The sequence below is a fragment of the Rhipicephalus microplus genome, chromosome 5, assembly GCF_043290135.1.
Source record: "Rhipicephalus microplus isolate Deutch F79 chromosome 5, USDA_Rmic, whole genome shotgun sequence".
Taxonomy (NCBI): domain Eukaryota; kingdom Metazoa; phylum Arthropoda; class Arachnida; order Ixodida; family Ixodidae; genus Rhipicephalus; species Rhipicephalus microplus.
The window spans coordinates 181,958,015-181,976,572 of NC_134704.1; the positions used below are offsets into that span (position 1 = coordinate 181,958,015).

Consider the following 18,558-nt stretch of genomic DNA (forward strand, 5'->3'; position numbering starts at 1 on the left):
CTCGCGCTCACCTACCCGCCCCCAATAAGGAGCGATCGCTCTCGCCTGGTGCGCCGTGCGCGCTGCCACCGCTTTGCACTTCGTCAGCAGCGGGGAAGTCGCGGGACATGCATGCTTGTGCCGAAATGCGGAGTAAAATTTCTAGATTGTTCGTGGGGAAAATCCTTTATATCAAGGTTGTCTCCCACTGTCAGTTTGTTACATAGAGGTCGCAAATACATGTGCTTCTATGGAGCAACGACGGGGAATAGAAAAACTTCGTTATATCGAGGAATTCGTTATATAGAGGTTTGTTATAAGCAGGTTTAACTGTATACTGAAAGCAGCCTAGAGCCATTATTCTGCATGAGCAGTCATGTGGGATTGGCCGGAAAATCTTACTTCCTGAATCACACAAGCTATTCACATCGAAATGAAATGTCAATTTCACGATCATACTTTGAAACTCGCATGAGTGCTGCCTTGAATATTCTTTCTTATTTGTTTTTATGTACAAAAGATGCTCGGCCCATGGTTACTTGAGCACTTTTGGGTGGGGCTTTTTACTGTGTTCCTGGTATTTATGCGACGTGTCTATAGTTAAGGCGAAAGTCCCAGGTGCCTTGCATTGGAGGTTTCATCTAGTGACCTGAATGCAAAATGTGCCACGATGAAGAAATCTCACTGTGGAGGCATCCTGAAACATTGCTAAAAAGTATGTGCGCATAGCCAAATGCCTCTTGTGTTTACAGGGTAGCAGCGTTTGTAGTGCATAAAAGTGGACGTTGTTCATTTACACCAAACTAGGCACAGTTGGTGCGGCATCTGCTGTTGCCGGCATGCTAGTGAGCGATGGAAGGTGCTAATCTTTGCGGCTCGGGGGGTTGGCACTGCAAAGAAGTTTGCATCGCTGCTCGTGCTTGTGCATCTGTACAATCATGAGGCCAAAGATGAAGGGATTCTGAACTGTAGAAGTGAGAAGAAAAACAATGATAGGCACACTTGCTTACCTGCAACTGTCACACCTGTCCCGTTAATTAGGGAGGCGATCGCCGGGCTAATTCCAAGAGCCGGAGTGTCGGCCCCCCGAACCGCACCACGAAAGCGTGGACAATTTAGAAGTGGTCCTTATTGGTGCGCCAGCGGACGCCGGCTGTGGCCCAAAAAACAAGACAGAGCCGAGAGTTGATAAACAAACAAATTATATTCTCAATAATGGCAGATCGAAAATAATACACAAAAATGCACACTCCACACTAGTTACATACAATATGTCACCAATCAAACCAATCAATCAACGTACTACACAATACAATCAGCCACACTTAAAACCACGGACACGGACAACAATACGCACTACAATGCAGTCGCATGCATTGAACAACCAAGACACTTAAGGACTAAAGCGATAGAAAACCTATTCAGTCCAAAGTCCTTGGAACAAAAGTCTGAATGATACTCTTCCGAGAATCACTCACTCAAAGTCCAGCGTTGTTGTCGTTCCGTAGCTCTCGAAGTTTCTCTTCCAGGAAACCTCGCGTCCTCAAATGGCCACTCTCCAAGCTTCAAGCTTCTTCGCCGGAAATCCGTCGGCTTCACACACGCAGCTGTTGCCCGCGTCTTCGCTCGATAGCGGTAAACCCACGCTCTTGCCTGTAGCTCGAGCCGTCCCTACGGACCAAAACTTCGCCGACTACACGGCGGAATCTCTACGCACTCTGGCGCTCACTTCCGTCTCCTCCTGTTCTGTCACTACGGGCAGAACCTTCGCCGACTCCACGGCGGAATCCCTACGCGCTCCGGCGCTAACTTTCCGTCTTCTCCTGCTCTTTCGTCTCGGCTGCTCGATTAAATACGTTCCGCGCCACCTTCCAGAACCTTCTCCTCATTTCGTCGGCGCGACGCGCAGCGAAGGCTGGGGAGAGGCACGAGACAGTTCGACTGCCCTCTCCGGAGAATGATTCACTCGGTCTGACCCCGCCTCCTTCGTTCTAGAAAAATCGCGGCCTTGCTGGGCCGCCGATGTGGGGTGAGGAGGTTCGTCTGCGAAGCCATGCTTCTGCGGGGAGAGCGCGCGCCCGGGAGCCCTGGATGTTTGCTTTCTTTTTTTTTTTTTTTTTTACCTCGCGGCGTTTCTGCCGCCCGTTGTCGCAAGGATTTGGCGGCGCGCTCTTTTTTTTTAGCGCTCGTTCTGTGACAGCAACATCCTCTGCAGAAGTACCCCTGTTAGGCCAAACTTGCTTATCAGCGCCATACTGTGTTGCAGCACCCGAATCGTGCTGCAAAGTGCAGTGTGCCAGATAACTTGGCTGAAGCAATGTGTTTTCAGTTTTGTCAAAACAGTTATAGTTTCATTTTTGTCAGCACTCTGATAGCCCTAGCGACAGGCGTTAACTTTGGCTGTGAGGTTGTGATCACTGGCGTGCGCTATCTCAGCAAGCATCAGCATGAATAGCTCGTAAACCCTTCTATGGGCTGCACTGTCAGTGTGAAGAGACAGTGTTAAAAGAGCATCTCTACCGGGATTTGTACGGTTTTCAATATCGAATGCAAAAAAGTTGACTCCCAGAATTACTTTGTATAACATAACAATATGTTCCTATAACATTTATTGCTATGTTCTTGCAGTGAAACTAATTGTTTTTATAACTTGATGGCAGCATTCAGAAAAGAAAAAAAAAATATTACAATGGTGTTCAAGAGAAGGGGGGGGGTAGTGTCAAGCTCCCAGAAAAGCCAAGTAAAAACAGATGCACAGAACTGCTCATCAAGCACAGGCCTTTATTCTCGTTCATTTCGTCGCTCTGCTGTATAAGCGGCACTTATGGAGTAAGTGGATCATGTTTGCGTGTCTAGGTTTTAAAATTGGGTAGATGTACATAGCTAAAGAAGTTGCAGTTGCCCCACAACAAGGGGTCAGCAACGAATGCGATACTAGCACGAAATTATAATGCTATAAGAAGTAAAGCTGGCACCCAACTTTTTTTGATCTGGTATTGGGCAATTCTATACAACACTGGTGAAAGAGAATACAGCCACTGCAGAGAGAAATGCTCTTTTCGTGCGGTCTCCTCACATTGAGATGGCAGCACATGGGAGGGTACACAAATTGTGGGCTCATGCTTGTCAAGACACACCCCCCCCCCCCCCCCGCCCCCTCATTTCTTTTCACGCTCGTTCAGGATGGGTGTTGTGTTTCTTCTCTACTTCGACGGGAGGCCTCCTGAGCGTTGTGATGTTATCGCATGTGCTCTTTGAGTGGCGGAGATGGGCCAGCTTGTTTGATCCCCGCTCGCGCTTTTTACCCTTATGTGAAACGCATGATCTGGAGGGGTTTGTTATCAATTTGAACTCTATACGTAACATGACGGCAAGACGGCAATGAAAAAATCTTGTGCATAGTTTCCACATAACTGCTATTGCAACAATAAAGCTATTGCACAGTTTAGCTTGGTGTTTGAAAAATGCGGCATTGTATAAATGTTGCTTCACAATGGGTGTGTGTGAAATGGGGCTACATCTGCTTAGACCCTTCTCTTTGACTGCTCCAAACTTGCTCAAAAAAGTCTTTCTTGCTGCTCCAAGCCTGCTACTAAAGGCTCTTTTGCCTGCTCCCAAGACTGCTCCCGAACCCATACACACTATTTCACCCCTGACCAAGCAAAAGAGTTAATTACATGCACAACACAAAAAGGCCCTCACATGAGGCATTCAAAGGCTCCACTTTCGCACCACATGCAGTATAACCTCATTATGGTGGATCTGCTTACAACAGACTTTCGAATGCAACATACCAATTGGCATCGTTATACCCTATTTGTTCCTTTGATTGAGCTTCATTTAGTACGAATTCTGGTACTGGTACAAGGGACATTCGGATATAATTGGCCAAAATTTGAGGCCAGCAAAGTTGTCAGGACTCCTTTACAGTGGACTTTTCTACATTAGATGTTATATCGGACTTTTTTACATTAAACGTTCTAAAATCAGTAACTTCCGACTCATACTTCAGCATACTTTCAGGATAGTAACGGGGCTCCGCGGATATCGACGTATATATTTAACAACGAAGGCCGCCAATGTGCGGTCAGTTAATGGTTAGTGATGCCTAACTAAGGCCACAAAAGAATATTGGCGTGCAGCATACTTGGTCTTGTCTTTTGAAGCACTGACACTTGAAATTGCTTGGCACTGCTCCGAGCAGCCGCTGCATACTGAGGTTGGCCGAGGGGTCCACCGCCAATGCGCAATACCCATCTGCGGTTGTGAGAATCTGGCGGGCAATGTAATTCGTTGCTTTCAACAAAGCACATTACGGCTTCATTATTTTTGCATGTCTGCTAACGGGATGGTTTTGCCCGCAAAGTTCAAAGCGAAGTTAGGCCTAGCCACGACTTTAAGCAGAAATCTCGATTGTGATGTGCGTGGCTGCAGTGCTCGATGTTTCAATGTACATTGTACGTGATTGCAAGTATAAAGAGTTGTCCTGCGGGGGTTTTCGTCCCAAGGTTCGAATGATGAAAAGCAGCGGATGCAACGAAACGCTATTACAATGGGCCCGAGACGGACATGTGTAATGTTCGCGACAAGTTTGCCGCGCTATTGTAATCTGATAACTGAAATTTCAATTTGTTTCAATTTCAGCGGTCTTGTCTATATTGCGTCCCACAAACACAGAACCAGTGCAAAATCGTTCCTAAATAGCGCAGTTTTTGACAGTTGCGCCACATTGGAGCTATACAATTTTCTGAAAAACGCTGTTTTTCGAAAACGCCGTGTGTGTGTGTGTGGGTGTGTGTTTGTGTGTGAATAAGTGAGAGAAAGACACACTTCTGTAGTAATTTTTGCGACCTTTGCAATTGCAAGAATTTTTTACAGCACGCAGAAAACTACGCACAAGTGTAGTTTTCAGGGAGAATATTTTGGGATCAGATTTTTTAAAAAGAGAAGCCACAAAAACTAAGAACGATTTTCAAAAAATCGTTTTATGCCCCTGTTGAGGGTTAATCTATTTATGACTAGTAATTCTCTCTGGTTATAACAGACCCATTAAGTGTTTACTTAAGAGTCTGTTGTAGCAGTATTTGGATATTGCATACTCCTTTTCCAACAGACCAAAATCCTCTTCCCCATGAATGCCTGTTGTACTGTGGTTATACTGTATACGTATCACTCATTGTAGCTCATTGTACCTTACATGAAGCTCATCGTGCGTTAGACTATTGCTGTGGTCAGAACCTATATTTATTCTTATATTGCATACTCCTTTTCCAACAGACCAAAATCCTCTTCCCCATGGATGCCTGTTGTACTGTGGTTATACTGTATACGTATCACTCATTGTAGCTCATTGTACCTTACATGAAGCTCATCGTGCGTTAGACTATTGCTGTGGTCAGAACCTATATTTATTCTTAGCTTACTACTTCTATTGAAACATTAATTCTAAAGCTGCATGAATAGCAAAACATTCGGTGCAGTACAAATTCAAATATCAGTTTGATTGCAAATCAAATAGACTCAAACTTCGATATAAAAAATATACCAATGTCCCGAAAAATTCGTCACGGACAGGTCTTCGTGATGTGCACTTTCAGCACTAAAATCGAAAAAATAAATGCACAAATTAAACAAGAAAGGAACTTTACTTATAACACCTATCTAGTGGTGGAAAACTGCATTATTACTGTGTTAACGTTTATACGGACTCACGACTGGGTTTTGTTGTTGACACCATATTGTGAGGTCCGAATTGATAACAAACCCCTGTGTATCATGACTTTTACCTGCAGAAGGGTGCGAGCCCGTAGTTATATATGAGTACTGCTCAAGAAGAGATCAAATGAACTGGCCCATCTCTATCATCTGGAGGGTGCATGCAATAACATTCTCCCTTGTGTTTGACATTTTGCTTCAGGGAGTGCAGATTTGGCTTGGAAGAAAGAACACATGACTGAAAAGACGTGTTTTTTTTTTTTCTAAACAAAATTTGCACTCTGTTATGATGCATGTCAAACAAACTAGCCCAACAACTGACCATATTCAAGCATGCTAGACCTCCTGTCGAATGCCTTAGCAGAAAGGAAACAACCAATTCGTCTCAAACGAGCATGAAAATATGCGGAGAAGGGCCAAGAGTCGCTGAAGCAGCAACAGTGAACTTTAGTTTTAAGGGTGCGATAGCAATGAGTGACGCGCACGCTATTTGACAAGCATGAGTGCACGATTCGTGTGCCCTCCCACATGTTGCCATCTCAAAGTGAGGTGACTGGGCGAAAAGAGCATTTCTCTCTGAAGTGGTCGTATTCTCTCTCTCTCACCAGCGCTCTGTAGAGTCGCACAATATTCGATCGAAAAGAGTTAGGTGCCAACCTTACTTCTTATAGTATTGCTAAGTTTGTGCAATATTCGAATGGTTTGAATATTCGAACTAGTAGTAGAGTATTTGAATTTGATTCGAATTAAAAATATTGAAAATTTCGAAGTATTCGCAAAGAACATAGATGTATGTATATTAGTCCGCATGTAACTGCTTGTAAAGGCGGTTTCACTGCAGTGTATTATTTATTTATTTATTCATTTATTTTCAATGCTGTTAGCGGTATCAGGCTTTTACAAGGTGGGACAGTTTACAATACAGGAAAAGTAAACAAAAACAGCATAGCACAAACAGCTCAGTGCAAACTAAAAACTGGAGTATACACGGGACGAAAAACATTTAGACAAAACAACAGCACTGCAGTTGTAATAAGAATATCAGCATTATACAACCAGTGACGGCAGTTTTTCGTCAAAACTATCGAGCGAAATCACATCATCAAATATTTCCGGGCTTAGTGTATTCCAGTCTTTAATTGTCTCACCAAGAAAGAATGCTTGCAGACATCAACTCGGCATACGTGAGGTCGCACAACACACAACGTAAAGGTGGAAGGATCGAGGTGATACTCTGCCTAGAGGCCGCAAGTAGTCTGGGATTGATGTTTAGCATACCATGATACAAGTGCTAAGCCACGAAAACACCTCTACAGGAAAAATCCGCTTTGCCAGAAGGCCTCCTTCAAATTTAAAGGGCTCCCTGCAACACTTTTAGGCATGGTCAGAAAACACTGCCATTCGGTAGCCAAGGCTATCGAGAAAACGTGAGTCAAATGTTATAGCAAAGGCTGCCATTCGGTAGTCTAGGCTACCGAGAAAACATGAGTCAAATGTTATAGCGCAGCATGTGGCCTTAAATCAACAATAAATCCCAGTCAGCTAAAATTGCTCTCTTCTCTCGGCAAATGACGCCACAACCTCAAAAAACCCTCGTCACAGTCATTGTATTAGCTATGGGCATGGCATGCTCGGTCGTTCCTGAGATTGCCACTTGTTTACGCGTACTTGTGCATTTGCACTGAAAAGCCGCTTAATCAAAGAACGAGAAAAAAAGTGCCGAAGTGCATGAGGCACACGAGATTTTTTTTCCTCAGCACTTTCATCAGGAGGAGAAGAGAGAGCAGTGTGCAACAAATCTTTGCAACTCTGCTTGTATTTGACGGATTCTAAAATATGTTTGTGGCGGTTAATTTTGCCAGGCAATAAGCTTCTTTAGTGAATCTATTTCATGGCTACTTGAAAAAGTTTGGCTGGGCCCCTTTAAATGAACCTATCACCCTCGAATCGATTTCTCATTTCATTAAAGGGGCCCTGCAACACTTTTTGAGCATGGTCAGGAAATGCTGCCGATCAATAGCAGAGGCTCCCGACAACATGCGAGCCAAATAATATAGCGCAGCATGCGGCCTGGAAATCACAATAAATTATCAAAGCCAGCTACAAATTCTTTTCTCTCGACAAATCACGCAGTAAGCCCAAACATCACTCATAGTAAGCCCATCTATCAGCTATTGGCTGATTTGAACATGGCGCATGCGATCGCACTAAAAAAGCCACGTACTTGAAGAAAAAAAAAAAGAAAAGGGTGCTCAAGGTTACGGCACGCACGTTACGTTTTTAGTTTGCCTCTCCCATTCCTCCCTGCTTAGCTTCCAGTGCTTTCGTCAAGACGAGAGAAAAGAGAATGTCATTGCAATGTGTGACAAATCTTCGTAACTCGCTCGTTCTGGACAGATTCTTAAAATTTTTGTGGCGTTGAATTTGTGAGGCAATGCGCGTTTCCAGTGAATCAATTTCATGGTTACTAAAAAAAAAAAAATTGGCAGATTCCACGTACAGTGGGAATCGATGATATGCGAAGCACGACTGAGACTGAGAAACGGTGATATGGCTCTTTAAAATCAGTGCAACGTTATGAGGCAAAGGTATATTATGCCGTACATAACTTCCATGTTATGATTACCATGTTTAGACGTGTCATTTACCTTCGTCATCTATTCACATAACCTGATATGAAATTTGGTGTATGTGGAGCTAGCGAAACGCCCCCAAGCGCATCATGAGCTTGGTATTGTGTCATGTTCTTACATGATACACTTGTCATGAACTCATGATTATTATGTTTGCACCAGTCATATAGCTTCGGCACCCATTGACGTCACATAGCACCAAATTTGGTATATGGGGAGCTAGCAAAACGGCTGCGAGCGCATCGTAAAGGGCCCAATATACTCCAATGTAACGTTGACGCGTGCGCACGCTGGGCTGTAAACGCCAAGCTTGTAAACCGCGAGCACTCAATAGTCTTATAGTCTGATGCCAGGGGCGACCAGCATCCATCAGCGCGGCCCGATGACAACCGACGCGAAATGCATCATGCTGCATTTCGCGTTGAGGACGTTACCCAGACAGCACTGCGTCTGCCTCTCTTCGTGACTGAAGGACGTAGGGCGTGCTCGAATGCGCACTAGTGGCCAGGGACCGGCCTTTATCAAAAACAAAGGCTGGTCTGGTTGCCAGGGACCTGCCATTATCAAAGATAATGGCCGGTCCCTGGCCAATAGCTCAGAATAAATATTGTTTGTTTCTCACTGTGACCTTTATACATACAGATATATATATATATATATAGATATATGGATCACATATTGAAAAAAAAAGGGCCATATTTGTCATGAGGAAACTAACCTGCACAATATTTCTTAAAAATTGAAACAATGCCTGTGCACATGCCACATTCTTTTTGGCTCAAGGAGTGCAACAGCTGCGCCAAAACCATGAAAATTGCTGAAATTGTGCCACGCTCCCCCGAAAAGCCCAGCCAGCCTCGAGGTTTTCCCAGGTGCACTAATTTTGGTGTGAAATGCAGGCCACATCGGCCACCTGCAGTTTGAGCCAACATGGTGCAATCCCTGGTGGCAGTGGAATGCTGGGTAGCGTTTTGCGCTTTAAGACTACGTACGGACGCAGTTTGGTATCATACGCCAAAGCGCACATTACTGTGCAGCGTAGTTTGATGTTTCCACCTGTCAGTACGCTTACAGATTTCGAGCCCTTTTTCTGCAGAGCGGGCCTTGTCCATGGGCTGCTCGAAGCACACGGGCGTTCGATCAGCATTTCCCGCCTGGGAGAGCAAGTAGTTCTGCTTCTTCGGCAGCCCGATGACATAACGTTGATAGCTCAACAGCTAACCCTCGTAGGCATTCAGAAGCCGCTAGCACATGGTCGTTCGCCGCCGCATCAAAAATCCGTGCCTGGCATGAATCCCTGGAGCCATACGGCTCGCCCAAAACTCGCGTGAGATGTTCATTTCATAGGCCAACCTCAGCACTTCCATTTGCTTCATCTCGGTCGTCACAGTGTGGCCCCGATTCCTCCGCTCCTCAGTAAGTTTGGCAAGCTGTTTCTCATGAATGGGGTACGCACCAGTCTTCGGGCCACGAAATTCTCGCTTCTCCTTGCGTCCACTTTCGAGAGAGGCCTTTTTTTTTCGCTAGTCGCGAATGAAATACTCATCGACATCGTGCCTCCTCGCAGCCGTTCTGTTACGGATTTCTTCTGTAGCAGCTATAATCTTGAGTTTTTCTTTCGCAGTGAAAGATTGCTGCCGGGACCTACTCATGGTGCCTCACCAGACAAGGCTGAGCAACGGCACAAACTGGTTACACCTGACTCAGAGAAAGACTCTGTCAAATCGCTGTTGTCACACGCTGTTGACCAAATCAAACAAAGCACGGAAAAAGTGAATACGCACGCTACAGAGGGGATCTGTCTATGGCCTGCGTTCGCTTTTATTGGCTTTGCACCAAACGATGCCGATGGGAATGCGGACTGCACTGCATACCTTGCATTGCCATGAAGCCCACCTCTGCTTCCGGATTATTCGCAGATATCCTGCACCACCACTTTTTAGTCAATTTTTTTTCAATTACCCATTACTTTCTAGTGATCGAGCCATGGAGTTCTGTGGAACTTAGCCAAACCACTCAGTCCGAATAATAGAAAAATTTCAGTTAGTGACAGGCAAATGAATGAGATTTTATTGCAGTGACGTAGCAGCTAAACAGGAATGTTGTACTTTTTGCAGGGGAGAGCCAAGCACCTGTTGCTGGAAGAGGGAACACTGAGCACATGGGCCAACTCGAGCATGTGGTTGCATGGCAGCACAGCCCGTCAGCCTCCCTTACCTCCCCGCCGAAAGTTATGCTGCCCACTCCCAGCAATGTCTCTAAGCCTGAGCAGGGTTAGTCAATAAAATACTTTGCTATTGGATGTATTTTCAATATGTTTCTATACTTCATCTCGCTCCTACTTGGCAGCACTGCCATGTGATATTTCTTATATGATTCAGCCAGATTGAAACACTTGCATTTGTTTGGCACACAATATGGTACGTGTGAATTGTATGCTTTCAATTACTGTATTAATTACCACTGGTAATTGTGGTTACTAAGTGACGTGGCAGTGCCAATGCAGACAGAACTCTGCTTTTACCTGAACTTGGGCTTGCTACTTGCCATTGACCCTGACATCAAAAAGCCACAGGATACCTAATGCATTCGCCAAAGGTGACGGCAGTTTTCTTTTCCTTTGCCTTTGATTGTAATGATCAAGGCTACAAGGCACTTCACCGGCAAGGTGTGTACTGACTGGAAAAACTGAGCAAATCGGGAATTTTCAGGAAGTTTTAATAGTGTGGAAAAACTCCGGGAAAACTCGGTGAAATTGTGCTCCTATCAAGGAAACTAGCTGCAACTTTATTTTAATTGAATGAAAGGGTAGGTAACGCTCGCTTGATATTTTGTGAATGCATTTTTCTGGGCTTGTGCGAATGTTCAAATACTTTGAATATTTGAACAAATATTACAGTATTCGAATTTGCTTTAATACAAATTTACCTTATTGAAAATTTCGAAATATTCAAAAAGAATGAATAGGTGTAGATTCTTCCGCATGTGTCATTAAGGGTAACTGGCTGGATTCTCAGAGAAGGCTGACATGCGAAGGGAGGCGGAAAGTAAAGTGATCATATGAGATTAAAACGGGTGTAACGTGGCACCAGGAAGCACAAGACTGAGTTGATTGGCGGAATGCAAGCTTCTTTTCTTTGGCGAGAACACGCGCACTTGACTAGTCTACTTGGTGGCCTGCAAATTCTGAATGTTCATCAAGGGCATTCGAGGTCATGCGTCATTTAGTGAGATTTTATTTGTGTTGTTTCATTCTTTTCTTGGAATCACCGATCTCACCGATGTACTGGTTGTCACAATTGTGGCAGCCTCTAAAGAAGACCAGGGAAATAAGTATGTGCTCGGCAATTTGTCTTTCATGTTGAGTAATGCATTCTTTAGTGTCCATGTTGGTACATGCACCATTTTGATGTCTGTTGCTTCTGTACATCAGGCAGCATATCTGACTGTCGAACCACTATTTAACTTACGTCGGAAAATTTGTGCATATTTGTCTTGGCCACGATTTCAGCTCGGCTTGAAGACCTTCTGGTTGGGCTAAACTGCCATTAGGAGAGCCTTGCCAGGCTATGTCATGCCTTTTATGATTAGTACTAATATTATTGGCGATACATCGGCAAACGTTCCTAGCTGTGTACTTATTGGGGATTTCAAAAGTAGCATTGCGTAACTTCAGCTAAATTTCTCATTTCAGTTTCTTGAGCTACTGTTATTAAATGTGCGATTTTGAGAAGTATGTATATAAAAGCACGGTCCTTTAATGTTTTTTTTTCTGGTCATGAAACTCACGTGAAAGTTTCATATAGATACAAAAGTGGCCACCAGAGGCACCACTGTAAGCAGGAGAGCATTGACCGGCCGCGCTTGGCAGAGCTGTAGCGCATTCACCAAAGCGTTTTCATCAAATACCCTTCTTCATATATTTTCCTTCTTGGTGTTCTCGCTAATAAATCATAGCAGCTTTTAGTATTGTCAAGGTGGCACATGATCTGCATTGTAGAACTGCTGAAGTCCTTGATTGCTGGCAAAGTTTTAACTGAGTCTGTCTGTAAAGTGATGCGCATTCGTAGCACTTCTAAATTTCTCGATTCCTGCATAATCACTTTCGGCTTAAACCGAACACTGACTGGTCCTGAATGACTGAAACGGTAACATGTGTTGCGCTAGACATTGCAGAGCAATTGTGTGCTTTCTGAACCTAACATTCATTTTGGAAATAATTGTCACTTTATTGAATAGAGCACCACGAAGCAGCCAATAGAAGTTCGCATGCCAATAAACAAATCTGTATATCAGGGTGACTTGGCATTATTAGCCTTGAAGTACCTTTAAGGGATATCGTTAGTGATAAAGCCAAAAAATTTAAAGGTCAGAATGAGACACCACAAGGCAAAGAGGGATGCTCAAGTTGTGTTCTTGCCTTTTTTTTCTTTGATTTTGTAATTTGCACCCTTCATTATAAAGAATAAAAAATGAGATGAAACTCTTGGGAGCTGCTAGATATATGAACTACGAGCTATGAGTAATAGCAGTGGGTAACATTTTGATTTTGGCAACTACGCTATGCTTTGCAAGCAAATGTAAGCAAACATGTCGACGTGTTTATTTATTTATTTTTTCTGAAATTACCGAGAATTGTCAAGAATTCTAAACTGCCTTGAGCACAGGCACATAAAGTTTATTGCAATATGCGTTCGCTAAAATGTGGATGAAGCTTAAAAGATTGAGTGAACGACACAGCAAAAATCATTGAAAAAATTTACGCCCGTGGATTCCACCCTCCTTTGGCCGGGCAGGATAAATGACGACTGTCAGCACGAAACAGTTTGTTTTGCTCCCGTGTGAAAAAATTCAGATGACATAAAAGTGCACAACTTCTGCCGTAGTGCTCACAGGATGTGTTCCACAGCCAACACTGGCCGAAGAAGAGTGGTCGTCCAGCAGTATGTTCTCAATAATGTTCACAAAAACACTGGAACAGGCTATTTCATCCACGGTGCCTGACTTTTATCATCAATTTCTTTGTTGGCTGCACTGGAGGCCTCTGTATTCACGACGGTCGCATCACGCTCTGGAGAAAGCTCTTGCGGCCTTTTTACAGGTGGGCTCTTCCCTTCGCGCGAACGCTGTTTCGGTTTGGAAACGTAAAAAGGCAAACCTCCGAAAATCCTATGTACAGCGTCTTCCACCAGTTTCGGCTGTTCTCGGGGCAGGGAAACGATGTTTCTGTTCGCTGCGTCCTGTCGTGGGATCGCACGTTTCCACCTGTCCCATTGCTCTGCATTGGCTGGTAAACAAAATAGAAACTTTTTCAACGGTGCCCTTGTATCCAGAGTGACAGCGTGACACACAGCAGGTGTTGGGCATCGCTGTCAATATTATACAATCCCGAAAAGCAAAAAAAGGGTGACCACCACCAGCATGACCACCACCACTCCGCGCCAAGAGTTCACTAATGGTGGCCAGTAGAGCAGCTGGCCAAGCCAGATTCCTCGTTTCCCTACTAGCTATGGCAGCGCCGCGGCACGAAAATTGTGGGCAGTGTATGAAGTTCTCCCATTGAGTGACGCGGGAGTTTCATGACCATAAAAAGTGTTGAAAAATCGTGATTCATCACGTGATTCGAATCACGTGATTTTTTATTCATCTACGGAATTGTGGAAGCTGTTACAACCTGACAGATTCCTTCTTGCCACCACATATGCAAACTTCACTGCTTTAAACGCTACCCCCAGCTTTCATTTCAGGCATCTGAGGCATTCCGTGGCCCTCCAAGCATCAAAGCCTAAGGAATTAAAACACGAACATGCATGTGCTCATCGTAAAAAAAAAAGAAGAAGGAAAATTTAGCAGTACGGCTCCGTTCTTGCGACGTCATTAGACATTGTCAAGGCAAGGTGCACAGGATACGCAAGTACAGTTAAACCTGGATATAGCTAACTTGACAAATTCCCGGAAAATTCATTATAATAGGATTTTGTTATATGCAGGCTCGGTGCAAAAATTAACTGCACAAATTAAACAGAAGAACTGAAGGCAGAGAGGTCAAGAACTGCATTATTATTATGATAGCAATTATATGGACACTCTTGGTGGGTTTCCGTTGTTGCGGCCGTGTTTCGTAACAAGTCGAACATGATAACATGCCCCGGCGCATCGCAACATTTACGAGCGGGTAAAAGCGCGGGACTGCTGCTGAAGCAGAGATTGAATTAGCTGGCTCATTTCTATCGCTTTGAGGGTGCATACGATAAGATCCCCCCGTGTGTTAGAACTGCCGTCGAATGCGGAAACATAACCCAAACCTCTCGTCTTCAAAAAGCATGAAAAAACACGGCTCTCAAGTAGCAACAGTGAATCTTAATTTTTAGGGCACTGTCGCGATTGCTGGCGCATGTGCAATCTCGGCAAGCATCAGTGCACTTTCAACGGGAAGAGTCTGACTGTGTGAGAAGAGCACTTTTCCCTGGAGCGGCTGTCTTTGCTCACACCAACGTTTTGTAGGAGTTCCGCGATATTGGGTCGAAAGAGAGTTGGCTGGCAGCCTTACTTCGTATAACATTGCAACTTGCTGCTATTGCACTAATTGCATTGCATTCAATGCTCCATCATGTTGCCAGAGCTAATTGGCTAATCGCAAACGCTACGTTTCTTTGAACTCTCCGCGCAGGGCAAGACGGAAGTGTGTGACGAGTCAATCTCCAAAGTTTCATCGCCGTCACTAGGGTCTTGGAGAGTTTCAATCAGCGCTTAATTTGACATCTCCTCGGGAGTGACGACACAGTTGTCTGTATTTCAAAAAAGAAAAAAGTAAAGCTGATTGTCGTCGGGGGCCACTCCATGTGTGCACAGTAAAACCATGCACGCGCACACAGCATTGAAAACGAAGGGCAAATGGCATGTGCACCCCAGAAAAATATTCAGTAAAGCGCTTTCCAAATGCATCGTGGCCCCACATATGTGACGCTAACTAAAAGTGTTTAACCGCCAATTCAAAATTACAGTAAAACCTCGTTAAGTCAAACTCGGTTATTTTGAAATCCTGCTTAATTCGAAGGATTTCCGCCATCCTGTACATTGCAATGTGTGTTTGAGTGGATAATTCAAAGCGGCGGCCGGCATCAGTCCGGTTAATTCGAAAACTTTGGGTGCAATGTGCCAGTTTCATATCCCGATTTCGCCGCAAATCCGCCGAAACGACGGCTCCTAATAGCCACAAGGCAGCGCAGCGTAGCAATACTAATTAGTGGTAGCTGAAGCACCTCAGCCTCGCTACTTCCACCGCAAAAAAAAAGGAGGAGGAAACGGTTTCGTGGTCAACCAAAACGTGTGCCTAAGGAAAGCTGAACGTGTTTCACTGCTACAGAGTGGTGACGCGCGGGCAGCATATTGCGTGTTTCTAGGAACGTCAGTGGGTCATAGTTCACTCATTCTTTCTGGGAACGTAAAAAAATTATTAAAGGACAGTTTGGCGGAATTTGCAATGTACGCGAACCTCCAATCGCCAGTTGCTCCAGCAATTTGCACCTTTGCACTGCTGGTGGAGTTCATGCCAGCAACACCTACTTCGTAAACAAAGTTTGAAGGTTTAAAGGATCATTTTTCCCAGCCAGAACACATCGCGAGTTTCGTCATACTGGTCGTTATTAAATTCCTAATTATACCAGAAAGAATGTGCAAATGGTCGCATCATGACGTGCTGACGCAGTGAGGTGCAGGCGACACGCTGCCCGTGTGTCACTACTGTGTTGCAGAGAAGATGTCTTGTTTTCTGCGGGTGCGCATTTCACTTGATTACGACAGCAGTTTTTTTTTTTTTTTTTTCAGTGGCAGCACAAGGCCCACCATTTCCTTGTGTTTGCAGCAAAGTTAAGACAAGGTATTGCTGGAAAACAGAACCCTTGGAGTCGCAAGCTATCTGCCAGAGCAAACAATGAGCACTGATTACTTTGTACAGTTTTAATCTCCTTGCATCCCACTTTTTGAATGTTTTGTTAGTTCGAAAACCTGCTTAATTCGAAAATTTCTCGCGGCCCCAGTGACTTCGAAATAACGAGGTTTTACTGTACTTCTCTTTTTTTTGTGTGTGTGTGTGTGTTTGGAGGAAGAGGGAGGGCACATTTGAATGCGCTTATGGCAGCAAGAAAGGCAGGCACACCCGTGCACGCTCACTCTCCCCTGGAAGTTGTTTGGACCACGAGCGCATCGTACGCGCCACCGCTGCTTCACGCTCCATCAGCAGCAAGGCGGCTGTGGAAGATGCATGCTCGTGCCAAAATGACAAAATGCAGAGTGAAATTGCTAGGTTGTTCGTGGCAAAAATTCATTATATCAAGGATGTCTCACGCTGTTACCTTGCTATACTGTCGAGCCCACTTATAACGAATCTGAGCATGACGCGGCATCCGTTCGCTGTATCCCGAAGTTCCTAGTAAATGAAACACAGCCTTTAAAAAAAGTTGCGAGTGATAACACAAACTTTTCTTGCCCCAAAAAGTCCGTGATGCACGTGTTTCGAAGAGCAGAAGTGATAAAGGCGGTCTCGAGTTCATTTAAAACGGCAGGGTGCTCGTTCACCGAGGTTCGTGGCATAAGCTGCATGAGGCTCCGAAGTTTCGTCGTTCTCGCAATTGCATTCCTTCAAATCGCTCTCGCCACGTACTTCATTCACAATGCCCCTATCGGTGCACGGTTCCGCAGTGTCGGCATCATCATCGGCCATAATTAAACCATCGCAACAGATGTCCCACCCGCTCTTCTAAGTCGGAGTCGACGAAGCGCTGCCACACATTGCCGCCGCAGCGGTCCTGTTCGTAATCTTCAGGCTCGGCATTGGGCCCGACGTCGACGAAGTCAGCCTCGGGAAAACAGTTTTGTGAGCATGTAGCCGTCCCTGTCACCATCTCCGCAGCCGAATACCAGGACGCCCGAAGCGGCAAGTTGTCTGCCAGGTAATCAACAGCTATGAGCAAGCGCTCCACAACGCGGCACAAGACGCAGACTATCGGATACAGTTGGTGGCCGACGATGTAGGCAAATGGTCTGGTCACTCCAGGCCGGCTACGCCAACGACAGTGCCAGCGATCAAAAACAGGGGAAATGGCCGACCCATCTTGAAAAGATCAGTGGCAGTGTGAAAACACGGGCTCCGTCTGGCGATGCGGTGTGCTCAAAGTAGCGGGGGAGGGGGGGGACAAAGCACAGAGGGAGGCGTAACAAAAAGTGATCGGGGCATGGAGGAAGGAAACAGCTTTCCTTCCTCCATGGTTCGGGGAGAGCGGCAACTAGAGGGTCGCGGAGGCAGGGTCTGGTGTTTAACATTAAGAATGTATGGGCACCTCGCCGATGCCTGATCAATGGTCGAAAGTGGTTTGCCGAAAAGTCGGCAGACCGCTGACTCCACTGTAACCGATCAGCGGCGCTCGGAGGTGTTCGTTGTAACTGCGGTTTTGTGCCATTGAACCGATGTATATTTTCACGGTCACGCGGATATTGTTCTTTCTAAGGGGAAGTTCGTTTTAAGTGGGGCCGTTATATGTGGGCTCGACTGTATATAGGTCGCAAACGCGTGTGCTTCTATGAAGTAATGCTGGGGATTAGTAAAACTTTCTAATATCGAAGATTTTGTTATATGGAGGTTCGTTATAAGCAGTTTCAACTGTAGTAGTTAGTCTTATTTGCTGAAAAGTATATTTTTAAGGTGGGAAAATCAGCTGGGAATGCAAATCAATAGTAAATACGGGAATCCGGGTCGGATCAGATTCAATCCACATCCTAAATAGTAAAGTTAGTAAATACAGCAGTACAGCTCAATCTAATCGAATGCAGTCCACATCCTAAGCGGATGTGGACTGCGTTATAAGACATTATAGGGAACTAGAATATACTCCAATGGCTAAACCAACTGGGTCCCCGCGTCCTCCTTTCACATTGGTAGCACTAGATGGTGCCACTTCGATGTTTCCTAGCAGCTTTGGCCGCGTTGTCGGACTACCGTGAGCTCCTTCAAACTTTCAGCTGCGGTGAATTTCAATTCGTGTGTTTGCTTCCTGAGAAGGGTGGTGGATTGGGTTAGTTGACACTGCACGATACAAGACGGTGTAGCTCACAAGAAACACATGAGAGAAGGAAGGACGAGGACAAGCGCTAATTTTCAACTCAAGATATATTGGGAAATGAAAGAAATATATAAATAAGAACACTTGGCATTGTCTCAGAGAGAAACCTTTGG

At 45.0% G+C, this 18,558-nt stretch overlaps 1 protein-coding gene across 4 annotated transcripts in view; it reads left to right on the forward strand.

Annotated features, from left to right (window-relative positions):
• The window catches only part of xmas (RRM_XMAS2 and SAC3_GANP domain-containing protein xmas), a 417,359-nt gene that overhangs the window by 380,128 nt on the left and 18,673 nt on the right, over positions 1–18,558 (forward strand). For all 4 annotated transcript variants that reach the window (XM_075896259.1, XM_075896258.1, XM_075896260.1 and 1 more), the window contains one exon: positions 10,445–10,600. In XM_075896259.1, coding sequence (XP_075752374.1) covers positions 10,445–10,600 — 156 coding nt within the window. The remainder of the gene's footprint in view (positions 1–10,444; positions 10,601–18,558) is intronic.